Raw genomic sequence first — 26,804 nt, forward strand, 5'->3', positions numbered from 1 at the left:
AGCAGACAAAGCTAAAGCAGTATGTGCAAATCTAACTTGAACATTTTCCAACTTTTGAATTCTTATCTATGTAACATGCTGTTATTTTTAACGAACAATATACAAGTCAGTTAGCATAGCAATGATGATCTTAACATTCTCACTATCTGACTAGTATTTAAATATGCGATCTTAATGTTCTATTAACTTAGGTTTTTATGTTTAATAGTCTATTGTACATCTACAAAAACATCAAACTAGAACATGTGGATATCAAAAATTTAACAATAAATCATATTTGCAAGTGATACTGGCCTTTTTAATATCCCAAATAAGACTTCACTAATCAGTAATGGACATATAGCAGTGCTAGACATACAAACAATATATTGCTGTTTTCATTGCAATGTAAGTAGAGCGCTACTTATGGTCCACTTGGGATGTCAAGTGTTGAGACTGCGTGGGAAGAACTTTACAAGGCAGAAGAGTCATGACAACTAAATTCATAGTAATTAGTCTTGTAATTATAGCCAGAGCACTAGCAACAGCTATAGTTAAGGTTGCGCGAGTATTTCAATGATAACTTCATTTTCACTCATCTTTCATGTGATAATTCTATAGGCTTAGTCTGTGCCTGAAAGTGTTTTTTTTAACAAAGGTTTTAATAAACACAGTTCAACGTTTCTGAGGATAGAAGATGAAAATACACTATCCCATTATAAAAAAAAAAAATCTTGCAATTTTTTTTTAAAAAGCTCGACAGCTAAAACAGCCAGAAACTACAAAAGGTTAAAAAAAATCCCAATTTCCAAACAGTACTTGGGGTATTTTTTTAAATTGTTTTTTAAGCAACCTATACCAAAGTTCTTACTCCTTGTCTAATAGCTGTGGTATTCTACATCACACCACCGTCAGCCATTTAGATTGTTACCAACTTTTAGAATACTGTGTATATGTTATTTTGAAATATTGTTATCCTTGCATTTGCAACAAAGGTTATTAGAAGACCTCTGCCCCCAGAAAGCAATTTGGACATGCTGTTGGTTCTCTGAACAATGCAGATGTAGAGTTATTGATTATTGGGAATACAGCATAATCTAGCCAGCAAGTCACTAGATCTAGGAGTACTATGTGACCTTGGGCAAGTCACTTCAACTCCCCTATGGCTCTGCTTCCCCACCCTTTGTCTTGTTTGTTTAGACTGCAAACTCTCAGAGCAGAGACGGTTTCTCAATGCATTAGCACAGTGCCTACCATTATGGGACCACAAACTTGACTGGGGTCTCTAGTCATTCCTATAATAATATTTATACAGAACTATGAGGTGCTTTTAAACATAAATTCATTTCTGGTGTTGGGTATAAACAGCTTCTGGAAGCAGTTTCACAAGGTTAAATAGATATTTAATAGGAAATGTCCCTTTAAAGTTAGTCTTTAAACATTTTCTAAGAAACCCCTCTAGAGCTTTACTGGTTTTAGTGTTAGCACATTTTCACTTTGTGTGAGTTCATTAAAGGAACTCATCACATGTATCCCACTCACTACAGTTGGAAAACAGATCTCTTAAGCTTTTCTGCAGGTCTCTGAATTGCCTCTCCTTAGCTCCAGATGTAAGAGTGTGATGAGCTTTCCTTTCAACAGCTGATTTTTCAAAGTGCTCCAAAATCCGTAAGAATACTCAGATTGTCTTGAAAAGTGATGTGATCAGTGGAGTCTGGGGTAGTATTAGTGGTACAAATTCGGGTCACAGGATCAAGCGGTTTCTGAGACATGGCACCTGTGAGAAAGGGAAAGTAAAATGTTCCTGTTCTCATAACATTCACATGTGGCCAAACTGTTCACAGAGTTTAAAGCCAGCAGGGACAATGAGATGATCTAATCTGACTTCCTGCATAACACAGGCCTTTAAATTTCACCTACAACAGGAACTGGATTAGAGTTCAGATTGCAAGTTTGGGATCATTTTGAAAGGAGATTCTGAGGTAGGGAACAAGCCCATGCACCACAAAAGCTACTTTTAATATAATCCAATTCATATAACTTTTTTGGTGAAGAGGCAGAAAAAAAATAAGAGACTCCCAAGAGCTCCCCAGCTGCTCAACAATACAAAGGACTGGTTGAGAAATATTACAAAAGTCATGACACCAGAAAAGCTTTAGTACCACTGCTTACAGACAATTTGCATTCTCATGACCTACTGCTTCTTCAGGAATTCCTTTGCGAGACACACACTGGGCTCACATTCAAGTGGTGACTGAGGGCTAGTCTACACCTGAAACACCACAGAGGCACAGCTGCAGTGCCCCAGCTGTGCGGCTTTTGCGCTTCAGTGTAGCCACTCAGTACAGAGATAGGAGGGGTTCTCCCATCACTGTAGTTAATCCACCTCCCCAACAGGTGGTAGCTAGATCAACAGAAGGAAAAAGTCTTCCATCTCCTTAGCGCTGTCTACACCACGGGTTAGGTCAGCACAGCTACACCTCTGATGGGTGTGGATTTTTCACACTCCTAAAAGACATAGCTATGCCAATATAAGTTTTCAGTGTACAGCGGCCCTTAGAGCAGTGGTTCCCAAACTTGTTCCGCCACTTGTGCGGGGAAAGCCCCTGGTGGACTGGGCCGGTTTGTTTACCTGCCGCGTCCGCAGGTTCGGCCAATCGTGGCTCCCAGTGGCCGCGGTTCGCTGCTCCAGGCCAATGGGAGCTGCTGGAAGCGGCGCGGGCCAAGGGATGTACTGGCCACCGCTTCCAGCAGTTCCCATTGGCCTGGAGCAGCGAACCGCAGCCACTGGGAGCAGTGATCGGCTGAACCTGCAGACACGTCAGGTAAACAAACTGGCCCGACCCGCCAGGGGCTTTCCCTGCACAAGCGCGGAACAAGTTTGGGAACCACTGCCTTAGAGGAACAAGCACTGCTCCTTTAACTCAAGGATCATGACTCAAAGCATCTCCTGTGCCCCTTAGTGCTTTCAATCTGCTTCTGGTTGGTGCCTGGAGCCATCATGGTGCTTCTTCTGAAAGTGTAAGTAGTGTCTGTAATTTTGAAGTACTTCAGCACCCCACAAATGTATCCCCACTGTCATCTATGCAAGTTCCACCCAGGACAGTCTGATGAGTAGTACTGCATGTAGGATATGCTGACTGCTCTGGTGACGTGAGGCTAGGCTGCTATAGGATGGACCTAGAGATCACAAAGAAAAGAAAACAGAGAGATTGGCACAAGACTCCCAGGCAGGATGAATCTCTTCTCTGCAGAGCAGCATTAAACATAATGACGACTTTTGCAACTAGAAACAGGCATGGAAACGCATCACAAATTTGCATCTCATCCTTGCACAGGGGCCATGCTAATCTACTCTGTATCATTCCAATGTCAGTACATGTGCTGTGGAAGGAAGACCAGGCATTCTGGTCTGTACATGTACCAGACACACAATGGCAAGAGTAGGGAGGGAGATAAGAACACCACTGTGACGGGTTGGACGCCCCGTCCAGGATGCCACCTGATGTACTGGGATTTCACTGACACTCTCCTGCCAGCCTGGATTCCCTCTCCCTGTTTTGCTGAATTAGGCTCTCCAGCCTCTTGCAGCACGCACACACACACACACACACACACACACAGGGCCACACCCAGCTGCAGACACAGACTGAAGTCAGCTCTGTGAGAGAGGACTCACCCAGCACTCATGTATAAGCCCTTTTTGGAGAATAAACCAAATATAATACTGTCTTGTGCTGCAGAGAAATCTGTACAACGTAAGCTCATAAATTTGCCCCCTCCCTCAATGTGAAGAGAGAGATGCATGACTTCTTGCCCCCTCCCCATTAGAAATTACATAAACTGGGTTTAATAATAAACAAAACAGATCTTATTAACTATAAAAGGCAGATTTTAAGTGATTAAAGAAATAGTAATCTGCTTTATTCTGTTTGCTAAGCAAACAAAACAAAACATGCAAACTAAGCTTGATTCACTAAAGAAATTGGCTATGAATAGTAATTTCTCACCCTAAATATTGTCACAGGGAGATTACAGAGAGTCTTGAAAGGCAGCCGCACTGGCCTGCAACTTGAGACTTTAGGTATTATTACTCACAAGCCAGGCGTCCTTCCAGTTTGGGATTAATTTCTCTCCCCCCAGTTCAGTTCTTGCTTCCAGGTGTTTTTCAGTGTTTCTTTGGGTGGGGAGGCAGAGGAGAACCACAATGATGTCACTCCCCTGCCTTATACAGCTCTTGCGTATGGTGGGAACCCTTTGTCTTCCAGTGGAAAAACACTGGCATTTGGGGGGAGGGAGGGGGGTTGGGAGTACAATGTAACTCAGACCCATGTCTCTGCAGGGCTGTGGTAGCCATTACTTGTAGGCTGTCTGGAGCATCCACTGGACAACTAAGCCCTTTCACAGTCCATTGTCTTTGGTAATGGGCCATCAGCCCTGTCTGGCTTTTCACTGTTGTACCTGAAGGGCTAGTTGTGGGCGACACCCAAAGTAGCACATTTGAAATACAGATATATGGTCAATATTTCTAACTTCAGATACAGAAATGATACAGGCATACAAATTGGATAATCACATTCAGTAAATCATAACCTTTCTAATGATACCTTACATGAGCCACCTTGCATAAAGTACATCTCAGTTTTGTCATATCCATATCATAAGCATATTTTCATAAAGAATATGGAGTGTAATGTCACAACCGCTTGAGATGAATGGAACAGTTCACACCTCTCAGAGCTGTATTCATCTAAAAGGGTGTTCTCATTCCATTGAAAATGACCCGCTTCACCCTTCAGCACAGGAGGCTTGCAGGAGTGTCCCTTCCCCCATAAATGGAATAGAGACTTCGGAGAGCCTGTTGCTAACTCAAGCTAGTGAGTAGCAACGATGTACACACAGGAAGTGCCTCAATCACCCCCTCACTATCATCAATTCCTCAAAAAGACAAGGGAAATTCACTGCCAAAAAACAGTGTCAATACAGAGTTAATGAAGCCTATCACTGCCTTGCACCTTGCAGAACACGAGGCTGGCTAACCTTACAAGCTCTGAAAACCAGGCAATAGACAGTTATGGTACTCACCTAACCTGCCCTCTCCAAGCAATGTCCCAACCCATCAGTCAGAGATCACAGGACTGTGCTCTTCCCAAACATGTAGAAGACAGTGGGGAAAATGCACAAGAGTGGGGAATGAGGGGAAAAGAAACTCTTAGATTTTGGCCAACATTAGGTTAGACTTAAACAGTAGCTAGCTAAGCCTGACTTATACTCAACCATTTACCTACTCCTCACAAATCCCTGAAGAGTTGCCAGATATTGATAAATGTTCATCCCTGGCCTCAGAATTCCCTCTAGGACACCATGTTTGGCTGCCCCTGACTGAGCCTTGTTCTGCTCTGTGATATAGGCCAACAGTTGGCTAGAATTCCCCAGTACAATGGTGAGGCAGAGAGGCTTCAGTGAATGGCAATGCAGCTATAGAGTTCTAGTGGACATGGAGGATATGCAAGAGTGTTAGACTGAGATAAGCAATCATATTCCCCCATTTTCTTGACATACCTAGGGCAATGTCAACGGTATCTGTCTGAGCAAACCTGAAACTACTCAGGTTTATTATTTTTTAAAATTATTTCATACATTCTTAGCTTTGAGAGACAAAAGGAGACATTGGGTATGTCTGAACTGCAATAAAAAAACACCCTGGCTCTGATTCTCAGAGCCTGGGTCAGCTGACTCAGGCTTATACTCCAAGGCTGTGTAATTTCACCATAGATGTTTGACCACGGGCTGAAGGCCAAGCTCAGAGATCCTCCCCCATCATGGGGTCTCAGAGCTTGGGCTCCAGCCTGAGGCCAAACATCTACACTGCTATTTTATAGCCCCGAAGCTCGAGCTGACCCAGGCCAGCCGCAGCCTTTTATTGCAATGTACTCTCACAGTTAAAAATTTAGGCATTTCCAGTCAAAATTTGTCTAGTTTCAACTTCCAGCCATGGGATCACATTATACCTTCTCTGCTAAACTGAAGTATCCATTATTAAATATTTGTGCCCCATGTAGGTATTTATTGATTGTGATCAAGTCACCCTTTAACATTCTCTGCTAAACTAAACAGATTGAGCTCCTTGAATCTAAGCCACATTTTCTAATTTTTTAATCATTTTGTGGCTCTTTTCTGAACCCTCTCCAACTCATCAACATCGTTCTTGAATTGTAGTCATCAGACCTGGACATAGTATTCCAGCAGCATTCACATCACTGCCAAATTCTGAGGTAAAATAACCTCTCTACTCCTACTTGAGAGTCCCCTGTGTATGCATCTCCACTTATAATTAACATTTTGAGACCTATCAGTCAGATTTTAATCCATTTAATGTGTGCCATGGTAATTATAGATCTTTCTAGGTTTTTTTTTTTTTTTTTTAAATCAAAAAGTTGTGTGGTAGCAAGTCAAACACCTTACAGACATCTAAGTAGATTACATCAACATTACCCCGTTTCTCCATCAAACTTGTAATCTCATCAAATAAAGATATTAAATTAGTCCGATAGGACCTATCGTTCATAAACCCATGATCCGCATCAATTACATTACCCTCTTTTAATTCTTTATTACTTGAGTCCCATATCAGTCAATATCCCAATATTTATTATCTTTCCCAGGATCCATGTCAGACCAAAGGCCTATAATTTACTCAGATCATCCTGTTTACCCTTTTTAAATATTAGCCCAACATTAGCTTTCTTCCAGTCTTCTGGAACTTCCCTGGTGCTCCAAGACTTATTGAAAATCAACATTAGTGGTCCAGGAAGCTCCTCAGCCATTTCTTTTAAAACTTTTCAATGCAAGTTATCTTGACCTACTGATTTAAATACATCTAATTTTGGTAGTTGTTGTTTAATATCCTCCTGAGATACCAGAGGACTAGAAAGAGTGTTATCATATGATAGGACTACATCCTCAGTCTTTTCCCAAACACAAAACAAATATTTAGGGAACAATTCTACCTTTTCTGCATAATTATTGATAACTCTACCATTTCCATCTAGTAATGGACCAATACCATTGTTAGGATACTTTCTATTTCCCATATATATTTTTAATTCCTTCTTATTGTCCTTCTCTCTATTAGCCATAGATTTCTCCTTGTGTTCCTTTGCTTCCGTTATGATTTTCTACAATTCCTAGCGTCTGATTTATATTCATTACTATCAAGATCACCTTTCTCCCATGTGTGTGAGTGCATGTGAGCATGTGCACACACAGTTTTAGCTGCCTTCAATTCCTTTCTAAATCAAGTAACTTTTTAACCAATTGACCATCTTCCTCAGTTGTGGGGGTTTTGGGGGGCATCTACTGAAGAGTATTTGAGGAAACAGATGCCAGTACATGTAATACTTCTGTCACTTAATATAGAACATATACAGCAAACAGTAACACAAGATGTACAGTTATACCAGACCTACACGCAAATCGGGTACATTGCAAAGCTTTCAGCCATTTAAAGAGGGTGGGATACAGTATGTACATCTTGAAACATGCACAAAATCAGTTTACTTAAAATGTTCGTTTTTAAAAAGATTAAGATAGATTTTAATGCAAGAATGCAAAGTTGGCAGAAATGCAATTTTTATGTTGGAGGAGGGGAAAAAAAAATCAGTAGATAGTGTAAGATAAAGGTTTTTTTAATTCCCTTTTCAACAGCTTAGCATTATCTGAGATAATCTCAAAAGGATGTGGATTTCTAGGGAAATGAAGCAGAACCAGAACCTGCAACCACTGAAGCAGAACCAGAACCTGCAACCAGAAGTTGAGCCAGTTTCAACAGTTTGCTTAAAAGTCTCACTTCTGTCCCCATGAAAAACGATGTCAGAATGTTTAAAATTGTCTTATAACAAAGTCTATTTCCCTTATTTTCATCCCTTTGACTGTTCTTGCAGAAACAGCACTGGAAAAGGAACTCACAGGAACATGAAGCAAAGCGTAAGAATTCACTTGTTGATTTCAATATGAAGCCAACATCAGTAGATATCTCTAAGGGATGGTTTCAAAAGCCAGCTACAAGTTTTTGGAGTCCAACACCACAGTATTACTGTTTTGACTATTTAAGTTTTGACAAGAGTATCAAAAGCACAGATAGGGTTTTTTTTATACTTGATATATTGATAGAAATATTACACAACTGAAAGAAAATAAAATGGAGAAATAACTTGAAGGATCATACTGTCCTTCTTCCAAGAATGTTGTAATAACTCAAGAGAGCAAACCAACTCAAAAATTCTGACCCAAGAGGTTGTGCTGGAATGAACCCCTGGATTCACACCCAACAAGCTACTGTAATAATCTTTGCACAGAAAATGCCTTGTAAAGTATCATTTAAAAACTAATCATGATGTTGTTGCTGGTCAACAATATCATGATGAAATGCATGTAGCAACATTACACGTAGAGGTATGAACATAAGCGGAAATCATGAGTAATGTGTTTACACCAGACAAGTCTGAGGAATGGGTAAATCTGTTTCTCAAAAGACAAAGGACAAGTTGATGCCTCTAGCTTGGGGCCATCAAAGCTGATGGGCCATCACCTATCAAGTAGCCATTCTTTGGTAAGGAAGGGGGACAGGAACAAACAGATTCTGCATCTTAGCAAACAATGGCATGAAACCTCTTTCCCACAAGACTCCAAGCCTCTTTTCTCTGAGTTGGAAAATGCAGGGGTCTCCCTCTAGAAAATGCACTTCAAAAGGTGACAACTATAAAAGTGAGGGAAAAAAAACACTCCAAGTTCTCTCTCCTTATCCAGCTCTCTCTTTCATCTCAGAGGACAAAAGAAGCCAGTCATTGGACCTTGAAAGCAGATCTTGACCTGAAACTGGGTCAGCAATGCTACTGGAAATATGCGGTAAGAATTTCACCTTGAACCAAGGCTAGTTTGTTCAGGAATAGCATTTTAACTTTACTTTTCTTGTAACCATTTCTGACTTTAATGTCTTAGTACTTGTATTCACTTAAAACCTCTCTCTTTGTAGTTAAATAAACTTGTTTTATCCTCTAATCAAAACTAATCCAATGTAGTAAACTGTGGCAGTAACTCCATTTAAAGTGGCAAACTGTTGTATCTTGATCTCCTCAGATGGGCAACGGATCTAATATGTCTGCACTGTCCCGTGATAAACATATGTTTTGGGGGTGGAAATCCAGGACTAGGAGTGTGTTAGGGTCACCCTGCAAGTGATAACCAAAGCCAGTGGAAGCCAGAGCATGACGGATGTGTACTGAGAGGCTGCTGGGGTCAGAGCTGCTGGACCACGGCTGTAGCTATACACAGACACTCAGACCAGGTCTACACTACAAACTTACATCGGTATAACAATACCGCTCAGGAGCATGAAAAATCCACACCCCTGAGCAACGCAGTTACACCAACCTAACCCCCACTGTATACAGCACTACATAGACAGTGTAGACAGCTTCTCCTGTCAACATAGCTACCATCTCTAGCAGAAGTGGATTCACTATGCTGATGGTAGAAGGTCTCCCATCAGCGTAGTAGTGTCTTCACTGAAGTTTGACGGCGTTTTAAGTGTAGACACGCCTTCAGGGTGTGACCCGCATGCTGGCAAGTAGCTTTCTTAAATTTGTCAACCAACAACGATGTTTACATATTTGACCTACTTTTCTACCAGTTTTCTTTCCTTAGCCCTTTTCCTGAAAGAGGGCCCTGGAGTGTGCAACAAAACGCTTTCAACAGAAGAGCCACCTGTTGGCACTGCCAAAGGAGTAGCACCAACATCCACTGCAAAGGCAGCTGTCAATCTAGAGCCAAAGAGCCAGCGGCAGGGACCAGAGAGACGCCTCTCTCCCCGGTCAACATAGTATCTTGATCACCAGAATATGTTTTGTCACCATCTGAATAGCCAGGAGATAATGCCTCGATAAAACAGTCAGTAGTCTGCCAGAGAGATGCTTCTAGCAAGCTCCACACCAGTTGATAAGTTTTAACTTCATGTAAAGGTCTTATAAACCTCATTCTTGGCCATTACCTAACATTTAATTTTTTTCTCCATTACTCTACATCTACATTATTTTTTCTCATGCTTTTAAAAAATGGCAAAATTAGTACTTCATTGTCCCTGGCTTACCATTGCATGAGAGACCAGTTACTTGGATCAGCTGGCAGAAATCTACTTGCATTGAGGTTAGTCACTGGAACAATATAACATTGTCCCTCAATTTGAACTGTGCTCTGAATTCAGAAGTAAGAGCATGTGTCAAGCATTCCATGAAAGTTTTAAGTATCAGCCTGAAGGAGTGAGCCTTTCCCAATTACAGATTGCAAAGGAACAATCTCTAGGTAAGACAAATAAAGTTAAGACAAATTCTGATGATAAACAAGTATATTTTGGTTGAGCTCCCCTTGGGAAAACTAAGGGGTCCATTTGTTGCCATATGCAACGCTCATTAGGGTGAATGTCAGCTTTGCACAGACTTGTTGAAATTCACCCAGGAACATAGGTTGCCACACAAAGTCCCCGAGTGCAGCAGAACTGTCATGGTTACACTACATGTGAATGGGTAACTGTTCAGTGAACGCACAGAGGACACTACCTCCTGCATGTGACAGAACTGGGTTCCACACTAGCTATGCCTAGGCCACTACAGAAAGGGGCTTAAGGAATGGGCCAAGGAATGGAAAAAGTCCATGGTTACATGTATCCAGTGGACATGGCAAGGAATATTACCAGACCAGTGTGCAGGAATCACAGGGTCTGGTACAGCAACTGCAAAGAAGGTATGTATCTGTTCTGGCCACAGGTTGGGATGTTTATTCTGTACCCCAACTCAACCCACACTGTGCCTCAGTTTCCCCATTTTCAAGGTGGGAATAATGATATCGGCCTTCCTCTCTAAAACACCAATATTTATAAATGAAAAACACTAAATATTGGCTTTTTGGTTTGTGTTTTACCAAAACTAGGACTAATGGAAATGTTTTTGTGACTGTTTTTGTCTGATTTCTAGTGACAACAATTCCCTGTTATGGATTTAAACCTCCCCTCGTAGTGTTTGCAAAGCTTTTTGTGGGAAGGAGGACATATGGTTTATCTAGGGGCTTGATCCTGTAAAGTATTACTCATGTAGTCGTTACTCATGAGAGTGGCCTCATGGAAAGAAGTGGGAGAACTTCACGTCAAGTGAAATTTTGCCTGAGTCCATGTGTTTGTAAAGTGCTATGTAAATTTACAGAGCTGTGTGTGTTTCACTGTAATAACTGAGACATTGGAACATTTTATCTGTGTATGAGAATCTGAAGGTGAACTTGACTGTGCTACTTTAACTGTCCAAGCTGATCCAGTGTAAAAATATAAACAACATGAAGGTTGAATAGTTTATAGAACTTTTTAAAGTGCTTTGTATTGTTAATACAAGAGGATGGTAGTAAGGGGAATGTGAGTGTTTTTTAAAAATTATTTTGAGCCTTCGTGTCCTGATTTAAAAAGAAACATTTACTTTGATTTCTAAATTGCGGTATTATATTTTATATTCATATGGGACCTTTACAGATGAAACCCAGTCTGAACACTGAATATTTCAAGCATTTTGCATAAGAGGAAAAGATTCTTCCTCACCAAAATTCCCCTTCTCTTTCCAAACTACTGCATAGTGCTCTCTGTGCTGTTGGCCTAGCTGGCTGCTGACTTTCCTCCTCAGAGGTGGCTGCATTTCAGTGGTGCATTTATATGTATAGTTTGCTAAGCATGTACTGATCCTTGTGGAAGGAGGCTTGTAGGAATGAACAGATAGGTATTGCAGATGTCACCTGAAGACAGACCATCCCTAAGATGGTACTAGCAGTAGGACATTGTGAGCTCTTAGTGGGATAAGGGCTGCCATGAAAGCATGGAGGGGATGGCACACATCCACATATTACCTCGATATTGGTGCTACCCATAACAAAATTCATTCTGCACCTGGATGGAAAAACTTAGAGGGGACACTGGTTGGCATTATGGAGGAGCGATAGTAATTTCCATGCTGACAGCTGAGCAACTTTGTGAGAGCACCTTGAAAAAAAATCAGCTCTAAAGTCTACATGCATAGGTCTCTTGAAAACTGCTATAAATCTCCCCACTGTATTTTCCACTTAATGCATCCGATGACGTGAGCTGTAGCTCACGAAAGCTTATGCTCAAATAAATTTGTTAGTCTTTAAGGTGCCACAAGTACTCCTTTTCTTTTTAAGGATACAGACTAACACGGCTGTTACTCTGAAACATGTAACAGTTAAGGGGCTGGAGTATATGTTGACAGTGCAAGTCTTTGGTCATTTGGTTAAGGAGCTCCCACGTTACAGCACCTCAAAATCACCTGCTTTTAATTCTCAAATATTTGGAACCATTTGTCCTTGGACTGCCCCTAAGCTCAAATACTAAACACTATCAAGAACCAGTTTAGAAAACAAAATATTTCAAGTTATTGCAGATTTATCTTTTGGAAGAGAAGGGTGAGTGCCAGTTTGAGGAATTTCAGCAGTCCACCAGTAATTTTCCAGTGCCAAACCCCATCCTGGGACAGGCTAGGGGCATTATTGTGCCCATGATATAAAGCCTAGTATGGTAGTTTGTCACTGGACTGATACGAGAGGGACTTGGTGCCATGGAAAAAATTACACAAGAAGAGGTGGATCAATTCTGTGCTGGGAGATGCTCACTGAATTCCCGCCAGGTTCACTAGGCATGACAGACTGAGTCTGTGAAGGCAAACAAGAACAGGCATGTTCAATACATGTAATATCTCTATAGGGTGTCCTCATTCAGCTGACAACACCCCATTGAGATAAATGGGCCATTTCACAAATATGCTACAGAAAGTATGTACAGAGTCCCTCCTCACCCCACCCCCAATTAGGCCCAACATAAATCAATATTGGACCTCATTCTGACAAACAAGGAAGAATTACTTGCTGACCTAAGCAATTACCTAGGCACCAGTGATCGCAATCAGGGTACATTTACTTTGTGCAAAGAGAACACAGCACTGACCAATAATATATATATTTGGAACTCTAAAAGAGCCAGTTTTCCAAGTTTAAAACAACTGTCAGCATAATTGAGAACATTAAATTTAAAGTGGGAAGTGTTAATGAAAACTGGGAACTGTTTAAGGACATCCTACCAGATACCTAAACAGCCATGATTCCACTGACATGAAAAAAAGTTACACTGGACAAGAAGCCATCCTGGTTAAAAGTTGACGTAAAAGCAGTAATAAAATAAATAAGAATGGAAGAGAGAGGAAGTAAATTGCAGTGAATATAAGTTACAAATTAAAAATGTAGTTGACTTAAGGGAAGCTAAAGGATTCCCTTAATGAAATATTAATGTCCAACAGGGTTAAAGATAGTCAGAAGAAATTTTTAACAATTATTAGGAACAAGAAAAACCCTGTGTCAGGTCCATTCCTAGATGCAGACTGTAAAATTGTAAATAGTGATGTAGAAGAGGCTGAAGTACTCAATAGATACTACTGGTCTATATTTGAAACAAACCAGAAGGATATGTCCATCCCATATGGTATTGCGGATGGAACAAAAAGTTTACCATATGTAACAAAGGAGGATATGACGCAAAATCTGCTAAACACTTTCAATTCCACAGGCCAGATTAAACACTTTCAATTCATAGAATCATAGAATATCAGGGTTGGAAGGGACCCCAGAAGGTCATCTAGTCCAACCCCCTGCTCAAAGCAGGACCAATTCCCAGTTAAATCATCCCAGCCAGGGCTTTGTCAAGCCTGACCTTAAAAACCTCTAAGGAAGGAGATTCTACCACCTCCCTAGGTAACACATTCCAGTGTTTCACCACCCTCTTAGTGAAAAAGTTTTTCCTAATATCCAATCTAAACCTCCCCCACTGCAACTTGAGACCATTACTCCTCGTTCTGTCATCTGCTACCATTGAGAACAGTCTAGAGCCATCCTCTTTGGAACCCCCTTTCAGGTAGTTGAAAGCAGCTATCAAATCCCCCCTCATTCTTCTCTTCTGCAGGCTAAACAATCCCAGCTCCCTCAGCCTCTCCTCATAACTCATGTGTTCCAGTCCCCTAATCATTTTTGTTGCCCTTCGCTGGACTCTCTCCAATTTATCCACATCCTTCTTGAAGTGTGGGGCCCAAAACTGGACACAGTACTCCAGATGAGGCCTCACCAATGTCGAATAGAGGCCAGATAACTTACACCCAAGAGTCTTCCAAGAACAAGCTGAGGAGCTCTCTGAATCAGGCTTGACAAAGCCCTGGCTGGGATGATTTAGTCGGGGATCAGTCCTGCTTTGTGCAGGGGGTTGGACTAGATGACCTCCTGAGGTCCCTTCCAACCCTGATATTCTATGATTCTATGAATCACTAAGGTTAATTTTTAACAAAAACCTTGGATATCTGGCAAAACTGCAAAGGACTGGAGGGCTGCCGACCCTTTAGTGTTAATATGCATTTAAAAAAATAAAAAAAGAGGGAGAGAGAGAGGGAGAGCGCACACAAAAGGGATGACCCAGGGAACTATAGACCAGTTAGCTTGACATCAATCCTGGGTAAGATAATGGAATGGTTAACTCAGGACTTTCAAAGTATTAGAGGCTAAAAATATAATTAATGCCAGTCAGAAGGCAGATTTTGCCCAATGATCCTGGGTGGTTGTTGGTTTGTTTGGTTCGTTGGAGGTCTGGCTGATAAAAGGCAACTATGCTGATACAGTATACTTGGATTTCTCCCAGGCATTTGACTTCGTTCCACATGACATTTTGATTTAAAAATTTGCATTATATGGAACTAACAGGGCTTACACATTAGATGGATTAAAACTGGCTCAGTTACAGATCTCAAAATATTGGTGCTAATTGGGAAAACATCAAGGAGCAGAACATATCTAGCAGGGTCTCTAGCAGGGATAAGTGCTTGGTCCAGCACTATTCAGTTGTGTTTTTTTTAAATTAACAATCTAGATAATTAAATGAAATCTGTGCTGGTAATATTTGCAGATGAGAAAGATTGGGGGGCATTAAATAACAAGGATAGATGGGTTACTGATAGAGTGATGCGATTCACCTTTGTAGACCATTACAATCCAACAAAACATGTTTTAACAAAATAATACATCTGGAAACAAAGAATGCAATCTGTATCTATCCAGATGGGAGACTGGCTGGCAAAGCTGTGACTCGGAGAAGGGATTTGAGGTGATTACCTACAATGACCCCTAACATGAGCACTCACTGCAATGCTGTGGCAAAAAGGGCTAATGTGATCCTTGGATGTATAAGAATGGGATATAAAGTAGAAGTAGGGAAGAAATCTTGCCTCTGTACTTCTTATTGATAAGATCAATGCTAGAGTACTGTGTCCAGTTCACTTGAAAAAGGATGCAAAAATATTAGCAAGATTTTGAAAGAGGATCCCAAAACATGATCCAGTGGATGAAAAACAAACCTTACACTGTGAGGCTTAAGGAACTAAACTTATCACAGAGAAGGTTCAGGGGTGACCTGATCTCTGTGTAGAGGTACTTACACATGGAAAAGGATATCTGATAGCGTGGGAGTTTTCAACCTTGCTGACAAAAGCATAACAGCTTCCAGCCATTGGATTTTGAAGCTAGACAAACTCAACCTTGAAACAAGATGCAATCTCTTAGCAGTAAACAAAATTCAACATTAGAACAGCTTACCAGGGAAGGTGGTAGTTTTGACACCGCTTGGAGTCATTAGAGGTAATTAGATATCTTTCTAAAAGCATACTTGAATTCAGCTTCTGGGATAAATTCGTGTGTGTGTAAGTGTATGTGTAAAAGAGACACAGAGAAGTTTAGGCTGGTTGGTCTTGATGGTGAATCACGCTGTTCATTCCCTTCCTTCACAGGCCATGGGGAGAACAGGAAACTATGCATTGCGCTGAACATATTCATAACACTTGTAGCTCTGCATTAAGACAATAACTGTGATCAAATCTCATGCTTCAGACAGATGCTACAGGGGTCAGGAAAGATATTCCCACCCACCCCCATGGACAATTGGCCTGATATATTCCCGCCTTTCTCTAAAGGATCAGAGATTAGCCAGACCTGGTAATGGGACATGGAATGGAATGGATTAGTGCTCTGAGTTGGTACTGAATGCATCCGATCAAGTGAGCTGTAACTCACGAAAGCTCATGCTCAAATAAATTTGTTAGTCTCTAAGGTGCCACAAGTCCTCCTTTTCTTTTTGAGTTGGTACAGATAATCCTATTTCTTAGATGCACCAGCCAGGCAGGCTCAGGGTCCAAGTGATCACCAGATTTTGTCGTGGGAAGGAATTCTACCCCACCCTCCCCAGATCAGACTGGCAGGGACCTCGGGAGGACTCTCACTATCACCTTCCTCTACAGCAGTGCTTTTCAAAGTATTGGGTCGCAGCATGTAAGGCACTGGGTTGCTTTGCTCAGCACCCAGGGACCCTAGTGGCTCTGGCCAGCACTGCCAACTGGGATGTTAAAAGTCCCGTTGACGGTGCTGCCCAGCTAAGGCAGGCTACTGCCCACTTGTTCCAACACTGCGCTGTGCCCTGGAAGCAGCCAGCAGCGGGTCCAACTTCTAGGCAGGGGGCCACGGGCCTCCGCACACTGCCCCCACCCCCCCATTGGCCAATTCCTGGCCAATGGTAGCTGTGGGGAGGGCGGTGCCTGTGGGCAAAAGCAACGCAGAGCCGCTTGCGCACCTCCACTTAAGAGCCGGACTTGCTGCTGGCAGCTTCCAGGGCGCAGCACAGTCCACGGTGCAAGGACACGCGGGAAGCCTGCCTCTGCACCCGGCTGCGCTGCTGACCGGGAGCTGCTGGAGGCAAGCCTGTGCCCCAACCCCCTGTCCCAGCCCTGAGCCCCCCCCCCAAACCTGGAACCCCTTCCTGCACCCCAAACACCTCATCCCTGGCCCCACCCCAGAGCCTGTACCGCAAGCCCAGAGCCCTGACCCCCTCCTGCATCCCAACCCCCTGCCCCAGCCCTGAACCCCTTATTCCTGGCCCTCACCCTGCAGCCCCTCCAACATCCCAAACCCCTCAGCTCCACTGGGTCGCGGACATCAACAATTTTCTTCAACTGGGTCCCCAGAAAAAAAAGTTTGAAAACCATTGCGCTACAGCATGGATTCCCTGCTAGAATCATCTAGGCATATTTCACCTAATCAATTCCTTGACGTGGCAGGGACTTCAGGCATTGGTGACATCTCTCCTATTCTTTGCCTATGGCACTCAGTGTTTAGTCTTCTGAGGACCGAAACACTTTAGTCTAGCTAAAGTCATTGAGCCCAATATAAGGATATTGGGATGAACGGCCCAGAATTCACAGCAGGCTTCAGACTCAATGATCTTATGGTCCCTTCTGGCCTTAAACTCGATGGAACCTTAACTGTCTGTTAAGGAAGCTTTTTGGCCATGCATTCTTCTTTAGTTCAAATGGTACAGCAACTGCTTAGATATCCAAAGGTTAAAGCCTAGTATGGCTAGATTCCTTACAGTGTCACCATTGTGCCACCATTCACACTCATCTAACAGTCTGGTACACGAGCATACTCTAATGCACCGAAAAGAGACCAAAGTGCATGCAAAGGTTTATGAAGTAGGCCACTTTCAGGGCCTACACCTTTCACTGTACGCCATACCACTCTATGCCAAGCACAACGTAAGAGTTAAACTCACTAGAATCATGATCTCTGAAGACAGCACAGATGCGTCAGTCACCAGGATTACAGAAAATTTCATGCTGCTGGTAGTACAAAGACTGGAGCAGAATGGCAATGGAAATGAACACCACACCACAAAAGCTGAAGAGTCATTCAGTCAGGACAAAACCATTGGTTATAGACGGTGGAGAAAGAATATATAGAATTACATAAAGAAACAGTATATTTAGGGTGTCAAGTCAAGTACTTAAGTCAGTAAATGCCAACCTTAATTCTGTTCTCTCATGCGTCTGCTGTATAGCCATTAATTACATGGTAAGGGTACACACTGAATAATAAGGAAAAAAGAATACTGAATGCCTGGGCAACCCTACTTTTGGTATTTCTGAAGACTTTACAACCTTAACTTCCTTTTAACAGGTTTTTGTATGTAGTTCCCCCTAGGGTTTGGGGCCAGGATGGGGTGGGGGTTAATGTAAGTTAACTTCCTCTCTGAAAGAAGAAGCTGCGGGAGTATTGGGGGCGGGGCGGGAATCAACTACATGGCACCACACACACACTTAGAATCTAAAGGGAACCTGCGGCTTGCCTGGACTTAGGAAAGCTTGCAGTTTACACCAGTAACTGTAAGTGCTCCTTTGGATCAATAAAACATAAACTGTAATGTTCCTGGTAACATCTTATGTACTAACAGATGACAACAGAAAAAGAGTTATCAGTCTGTGAGATCAGTAAGCTGCATCTTAAACAGGATCCTTTGCCGTGTATTTGTACAGCTGCTACTTCATCCTGAAGTCATCTCATTGTGTCTGGGCATTATAGGGATAAGAAACCTGCTCAGAAAGCAGGCCTTTTAGAAGCTATTCTGCTAGGCTGTGTCCTGTAGCAACCAACAGTATCATGCATTCACATGTTAAATTCCTGGAGATCTGGGATGTCACGTGTACTGACTTAAAAGGGTGAACAAGAAGTTTGCATTTGTCATTACCACATGAAGAATCATGTTGGAATTAAAATCATCAGTCATTTTAGCATACTACACACAAAGCTAAATGAACAAAAGATAAAAACATACAAAAAATAACAAGGAAATTCAGAGCCTATACTAACATCTTGCCATGCACCATGTACAGTACAAAGCACAGATAGCATACGTAAATTAAAATCAGATTGTGATCTGTTTGGGTAGGAACCATGTCTTTCAACAGGCTCTGGAAAGCCTCAACACTTTTTGATGCTGTTGAGAAGAGAAGAGAAGAGAAGAGAAGAGAAGAGAAGAGAAGAGAAGAGAAGAGAAGAATGAAGATACACAGCATTCTCAACAGACTGACAGGCACACTGCATTCATTTCAAAACCTCACTTAGCTTGTTCCTTTCATTCAGAATGAAAGCACTTCCCCCAGGATATTAATAGCAGTAGCAATTCATATTTATATTGTAGTAGCACCCAAAGGCCCCAATTAGGACTGAAGCACTATTGTGCTGGTTACTGAACACACATACAAAGACAATTCCTGCCCAGAAGGTCTTACAATCCAAAGACAGATTTCAGAGAAGCAGCCGTGTTAGTCTGTATCCGCAAAAAGAAAAGGAGGACTTGTGGCACCTTAGAGACTAACCAATTTATTTGAACATAAGCCTTCATGAGCTACAGTACTCCTTTTCTTTTTACAATCTAAAGTATCTTCTAACCTACTCGAATACCAGACAAGTTAAAAACAAACTCCATAACAGCATTCCTTCTGTCTGAATGTTGTTGTAAGGGGGAGCTGGGTACTTATAGCTCACTAACTCAGTCATTAGACAAGATGCAATAAGAAACCAATAGAGGTGGAAGTGAGGAGTACCCTGTACTACAGAAATAATGTAGTGAAAAAAACAGTTGCAGACCAAAGTTATAAGCAAAGGAACATTACATAATCAGCATGTATTTGAGTAACTGCTTTCATAACTTAAAAATAAGGACAAGCTTTTTTCAATTGGATGGAGGAGACATCCTTCAAGATGACAGATAACTGACAAGTACTGAAGGTAATAGAGAAAGGGAAAATGAGGATTGATGTAAGGAAGAAATAAGGAGATGCTGGATAGAGAATGTAAAAATCCAGAGATGGAAAGAGAAGCCCGCTGAAGAAATTCAAAAGCCCCTGGAGAGAGAGACCACCTTGCTTTACCTGTTTGCCACAAGCAAAAAGGATCAAAAAATACACAGTGAACAAAACCTCATCCCAGAACAGATACAAATAATTCCAAAGGTCAATTAGTTTGGACAATATAATTAAGGATCCCATTCCACAAAAAAATAATAAAACCTAAAAATTGCAAGCCTATAATTGGTATATTAGATGCATGAACTTTGTTCTTGTACCCATTGCTAATCCAAAGCCATGAAGAGGATCTGTAAATCGTTACAAATTCAACCCCTACAGCATGCTGCAGCTCCAGCAATTGATTGGATTTATTCCCATCACTCTACTACCGTCAAACTTGAAACACACAAAACCAAAACCACATCACCATGTAACAACTACTTCATAAGCATTTAAAGAGGGACCGGCAAGAGTTCCTATACTTACTTGTGTCCTCCCATCTGAGAAGGTGCAGCTTCCATGCAGAGTAATAAAGAAATCCAAGTACCAGAAAGAGACAAAGGGCTAGCAGCAGGTTACGCATAAACACCAACAATCCCATCTTCATACGAAATCTGCTCTTCTACATGATCTGGAGAAGAAAAACAGTTTGAACCTTGAACCATCCAGCTTGCAATTCATTCAAGAGCAAGTACACTATAAACATGAGAAACTCAAGAAGCAAGTCAATGTTCTGAGCAATGTAAAACTCATACAAGTTATCTAAACATGATGCCAGTGAAAGTAACATTAATATAACTTTGGGCTCAGTCAGTAACTCCCATTCTGAAGAGCCAATTAGGACGCTACATAAGAACAAGAAGCCTGCTCAGTTCACTTTCATAGAATCATAGACTTTAAGGTCAGAAGGGACTATTATGATCGTCTAGTCTGACCTCCTGCACAACGCAGGCCACAGAATCTCACCCACCAACTCCTGTAACAACCCCCTAACTTATGTCTGAGCTACTGAAGTCCTCAAATCATGGTTTAAAGACTTCAAGGTGTAGAGAATCCTCCAGTAAGTGACCCATGCCCCACGCTGCAGAGGAAGGCGAAAAATCCCCAGGGCCTCTGCCAATCTGCCCTGGGGGAAAATTCCTTCCCGACCCCAAATATGGAGATCAGCTAAACCCTGAGCATGTGGGCAAGGTTCACCAGCCAGACACCCAGGAAAGAACTCTCTATAGTAACTCCGATCCCACCCCATCCAGCGTCCCATCACAGGCCATTGGGCATATCTGCCGCTAGTAGTCGAAGATCAATTAATTGCCAAAATTAGGCTATCCCATCATATCATATCCTCCATAAACTTATCAAGCTTTGTCTTGAAGCCAGATATGTCTTTTGCCCGCACTGCTTCCCTTGGAAGGTTATTCCAGAAATTCACTTCTCTGATGGTTAGAAACCTTCATCTAATTTCAAGTCTAAACTTCCTGATGGCCAGTTTATATCCATTTGTTCTTGTGTCCACATTGGTACTGAGCTCAAATAATTCTTCTCCCTCCATGGTATTTATCCCTCTGATATATTTATAGAGAGCAATCAGATCTCCCCTCAGCCTTCTTTTGGTTAGGCTAAACAAGCCAAGCTCATTGAATCTCCTTTCATAAGACAGGTTTTCCATTCCTCAGATCATCCTCTTAGCCCTTCTCTGAATCTGTTCCAGTTTGAATTCATCCTTCTTAAACATGGGAGACCAGAACTGCACACAATATTCTAGGTGAGGTCTCACCAGTGCCTTGTATAACAGTACTAACACCTCCTTATCTCTACTGGAAATACCTCGCCTGATGCATCCCAAGACCGCATTAGCTTTTATCACGGCCATATCACATTGGCGGCTCATAGTCATCCTGTGATCAACCAATACTCCAAGCTCCGTCTTCTCCTCTGTTACTTCCAAGTAATGCATCCCCAGTTTATAACAGAAATTCTTGTTATTAATCCCTAAATGGATGACCTTGCACTTTTCACTATTAAATTTCATCCTATTACTATTACTCCAGTTTACAAGGTCATCCATCCTGTATGATATCCCGATCCTTCTCTGTATTGGCAATACCTCCCAGCTTCGTGTCATCCACAACTTTATTAGCACATTCCTGCTTTTTGTGCCAAGGTCAGTAATAAAAAGATTAAATAAGACTGGCCCCAAAACCAATCCCTGAGGAACTCCACTAGTAACCTCCTTCTAGTCTGACAGTTCACCTTTCAGTGTGACCTGCTGTAGTCTTCCCTTTAACCAGTTCCTTATCATAGAATCATAGAATCATAGAATATCAGGGTTGGAAGGGACCCCAGAAGGTCATCTAGTCCAACCCCCTGCTCAAAGCAGGACCAATTCCCAGTTAAATCATCCCAGCCAGGGCTTTGTCAAGCCTGACCTTAAAAACCTCTAAGGAAGGAGATTCTACCACCTCCCTAGGTAACGCATTCCAGTGTTTCACCACCCTCTTAGTGAAAAAGTTTTTCCTAATATCCAATCTAAACCTCCCCCACTGCAACTTGAGACCATTACTCCTCGTTCTGTCATCTGCTACCATTGAGAACAGTCTAGAGCCATCCTCTTTGGAACCCCCTTTCAGGTAGTTGAAAGCAGCTATCAAATCCCCCCTCATTCTTCTCTTCTGCAGGCTAAACAATCCCAGCTCCCTCAGCCTCTCCTCATAACTCATGTGTTCCAGTCCCCTAATCATTTTTGTTGCCCTTCGCTGGACTCTCTCCAATTTATCCACATCCTTCTTGAAGTGTGGGGCCCAAAACTGGACACAGTACTCCAGATGAGGCCTCACCAATGTCGAATAGAGGGGGACGATCACGTCCCTCGATCTGCTCGCTATGCCCCTACTTATACATCCCAAAATGCCATTGGCCTTCTTGGCAACAAGGGCACACTGCTGACTCAATTATCCGCCTTTCAATTTTCATATTGATCCCCATCTTTTCCAATTTAGCTAATAATTCTCCATGTGAAACCGTATCAAATGCCTTACTGAAATTGAGGTAAATTAGATCCACTGTGTTCCCTTTGTCTAAAAAATCTGTTACCTTCTCAAAGAAGGAGATCAGGTTGGTTTGACACAATCTACCTTTTGTAAAGCCATGTTGTATTTTGTCCCAATTACCATTGACCTCAATGTCCTTAACTACTTTCTCCTTCAAAATTTTTTCCAAGACCTTGCATGCTACAGATGTCAAACTAACAGGCCTGTAGTTACCTGGATTGCTTTTTTTACCTTTCTTAAAAATAGGAACTATGTTAGCAATTCTCCAGTCAGGTACAACCCCTGAGTTTACAGATTGATTAAAAATTCTTGCTAACAGGCTTGCAATTTCATGTGCGAGTTCCTTTAATATTCTTGGATGAAAATTATCCGGGCCCCCCAATTTAGTCCCATTAAGCTGTTCGAGTTTGGCTTCTAGCTTGGATGTGGTAATATCTACCTCCATGTCCTCATTCCCATTTGTCGTCCTACCATTATCCCTAAGCTCCTCATTAGCCTCGTTAAAGACTGAGGCAAAGTATTTGTTTAGATATTGGGCCATGCCTACATTATCCTTAACCTCCACTCCATCCTCAGTGTTAAGCGGTCCCAATTCTTTCTTTGTTTTCTTCTCATTTATATGGCTATAGAACCTTTTAGTATTGCTTTTAATTCCCTTTGCAAGGTCCAACTCTACATGGCTTTTGGCCTTTCTCACTTTATCCCTACATGTTCTGACCTCAGTAAGGTAGCTTTCCTTACTAATCCCTCCCATCTTCCACTCCTTGTAGGCTTTCTGCTTTTTCTTAATCACCTCTCTGAGATGCTTGCTCATCCAGCTTGGTCTACAACTCCTGCCGATGAATTTTTTCCCCTTTCTTGGGATGCAGGCTTCTGATAGTTTCTGCAACTTTGACTTGAAGTAATTCCAAGCCTCCTCTGCCTTTAGATCCAGAAGTTTTTCAGTCCAATCCACTTCCCTCACTAATTTCCTTAATTTTTTAAAGTTAGCCTTTTTGAAATCAAAAACCCTAGTCACAGATCTATTTTTGTTTATCCTTCCATTTAGTTTGAACTGAATTAGCTCATGATCGCTCTAACCAAGGTTGTCCCCTACTATCATTTCTTCTTTGAGGTCCTCACTGCTCACCAAAACCAAATCTAAAATGGCATCCCCTCGTCGGCTCAGCAACTACTTGGTGAAGGAATCCATCAGCTATTGCATCCAGGAAAATCTGAGCCCTATTATTATTACTAGCACTTGTCCTCCAGTCTCTATCTGGGAAGTTAAAGTCTCCCATGATCACACAATTCCCATCAGTATTTACTTCTTTAAAAACATTAAAGAGGTCTCTATCCATATCCAGATTGGATTCTGGCGGTCTATAGCACGCCCCAAGCACTATCCCAGGGCAGGCTCTAGCAGCGTTCTTCCCCAATGTGATTTTTGCCAGACAGACTCTCTTATCCATTCCATCGCTTCTTATTTCTTTTCAGTCTACCTCATCATTGATGTACAGTGCTACTCCACCACCTTTGCCTTTATTTCTGTCTTTTCTAAACAGCACATGCCCTTCGATACCCGTACTCCAGTCCTGACGGCTATTCCACCCTGTTTCTGGTCTCCCTAGAATATCCGGTTTCCCTTCCTGCACCAGTAGCTCTAGTTCCTCCATTTTGTTACCGAGGCTCCTCGCACTGGTGTACAAACATCTTCATTCCCGCAGTTTGGCCTCGCTCACATTCTGTACCCGATTGGGCACAGACATTCTACCACCAATATTACCTATTAGATTGGTATGTACACTGCCCTTCCGCCTTATGTCCATTCTCCTACCCACGGCTGTATCCTTTCTTACTTTGTTTTCTTCCCTCTCAAAAAGAATAACTGGCATGGAGATTACCTGGACATCTCCCCCGAATTCCTAGTTTAAAGCTCTCGATCAGTTGTGCCATCCTCCATCCTAGAAGTCTATTTCCCACCTTACTCAGGTGAAGTCCATCCCGAGAAAACAGTCCTCTGACCATGAAAGCTTCCCAGTGGCCATACATCCCAAAGCCCTCCTTATAGCACCACTGCCTGAGCCATCTGTTGAGCCTCATAATCTTGTCACACCTTTGTTGCCCTTCTCTAGGAACGGGCAGAATCCCACTGAAGATCACCTAAGCCTCAATTTCCTTTAGCGTCTTCCCCAGCCTGGCATAGTCTCCCTTGATATGTTCCAGCGAGAAGCTAGCCGTATCATTTGTTCCCACATGAAGGATAATCAATGGATTCTTTCCTGCTCCCGTTAGGATCCTCTTCAGCCTCAGGTCCACATCCCGTATCTTAGCACCCAGCAGACAGCACACTCTTCTGTTCTCTGGATCAGCTCTTGTTACAGGCCTGTCTATTCTTCTCAGTAATGAGTCCCCAATCACGTAGACCTGCCTTTACCTGGCGATGGTGCGATTCTCCAGTCTATCCTCTGTTCCATCTGGCTGCAAGTCCTCTCGATTCCTATTGTCCCTTGCAATCCTCTTTAACCCATCCCGTATCCTCCTAGGACTCATATATGGTGCTGTTATCTCCATTGACTCCTGCCCTCTTCCAATAGGATGATCTGCTCTTCTCTTTTTCCTTGTTCACTCACCTTCAGTGACCACCTGCTGTGCCCCTTCTTCATTTTCCAACTCCACAAACCTGTTCCTGAGCTCTATTTCTCCCTCACTGCCCCGTCTTTTCCTCTGCCTGGTTCTCTTAGTCACATGCTTCCACGGTCCACTTTCCTCACCCAGCAGTATCCCCTCAGAGTACTTCAGTCCTGCTTCCATCTGCAAGTCTGAGCTTTTCCCTTCAGCCTCCTCATGTCTTTGCCCCATCATCTGCTCGAACCCCCTTCTAAACTCAACCACAGTCTCCACCTGCATCTCCAATCCTAGGATCTTGAGCGGATCACTGCGGACTACGTGGCTCTGGGAAGAAGGATAAAGGAGTTTGAGGCATAAGTGGTGTTCTCGTCCATCCTCCCCGTGGAAAGAAAAGGCCTGGGTAGGGACCGTCGAATCGTGGAAGTCAACGAATGGCTACGCAGGTGGTGTCGAAGAGAAGGCTTTGGATTCTTTGACCATGGGATGGTGTTCCATGAAGGAGGAGTGCTGGGCAGAGACGGGCTCCACCTTACGAAGAGAGGGAAGAGCATCTTTGTGAGCAGGCTGGCTAATCTAGTGAGGAGGGCTTTAAAGTAGGTTCACCGGGGGAAGGAGACCAAAGCCCTGAGGTAAGTGGGAAAGCGGGATACTGGGAGGAAGCACAGGCAGGAATGTCTGTGAGGGGAGGGCTCCTGCCTCATACTGAGTATGAGGGGCGATCAGCAGGTTATCTCAAGTGCTTATATACGAATGCACAAAGCCTTGGAAACAAGCAGGGAGAACTGGAGGTCCTGGTGATGTCAAGGAATTATGACGTGATTGGAATAACAGAGACTTGGTGGGATAACTCACATGACTGGAGTACTGTCATGGATGGTTATAAACTGTTCAGGAAGGACAGGCAGGGCAGAAAAGGTGGGGGAGTAGCACTGTATGTAAGGGAGCAGTATGACTGCTCAGAGCTCCGGTACGAAACTGAAGAAAAACCTGAGTGTCTCTGGATTAAGTTTAGAAGTGTGTGCAACAAGAGTGATGTAGTGGTGGGAGTCTGCTATAGACCACCGGAGCAGGGGGATGAGGTAGATGAGGCTTTCTTCCGGCAGCTCGCAGAAGCTACTAGATCGCACGCCCTGGTTCTCATGGGTGACTTTAATTTTCCTGATATCTGCTGGGAGAGCAATACAGCGTTGCATAGACAATCCAGGAAGTTTTTGGAAAGAGTAGGGGACAATTTCCTGGTGCAAGTGCTAGAGGAGCCAACGGGGGGGGGGGGGAGCTTTTCTTGACCTGCTGCTCACAAACCGGGAAGAATTAGTGGGGGAAGCAAAAGTGGATGGGAATCTGGGAGGCACTGACCATG

The 26,804-nt window shown here is 42.7% G+C and overlaps 1 protein-coding gene and 1 non-coding gene across 4 annotated transcripts in view; both read right to left on the minus strand.

The window, feature by feature from the left end:
- The window catches only part of ST3GAL3 (ST3 beta-galactoside alpha-2,3-sialyltransferase 3), a 358,610-nt gene that overhangs the window by 318,448 nt on the left and 13,358 nt on the right, over nt 1–26,804 (minus strand). For all 3 annotated transcript variants that reach the window (XM_078854144.1, XM_078854143.1, XM_078854145.1), the window contains exon 2: nt 20,274–20,418. In XM_078854144.1, the coding sequence (XP_078710270.1) occupies nt 20,274–20,394 (121 nt within the window). In that variant the 5' untranslated portion in view covers nt 20,395–20,418. The remainder of the gene's footprint in view (nt 1–20,273; nt 20,419–26,804) is intronic.
- Nucleotides 3,273–3,378, minus strand: LOC140916681 (U6 spliceosomal RNA). Its single transcript, XR_012160595.1, has one exon. It is a non-coding gene; the product is annotated as a U6 spliceosomal RNA (small nuclear RNA).

This window comes from Lepidochelys kempii, chromosome 8, assembly GCF_965140285.1.
Source record: "Lepidochelys kempii isolate rLepKem1 chromosome 8, rLepKem1.hap1, whole genome shotgun sequence".
Taxonomy (NCBI): Eukaryota; Metazoa; Chordata; order Testudines; family Cheloniidae; genus Lepidochelys; species Lepidochelys kempii.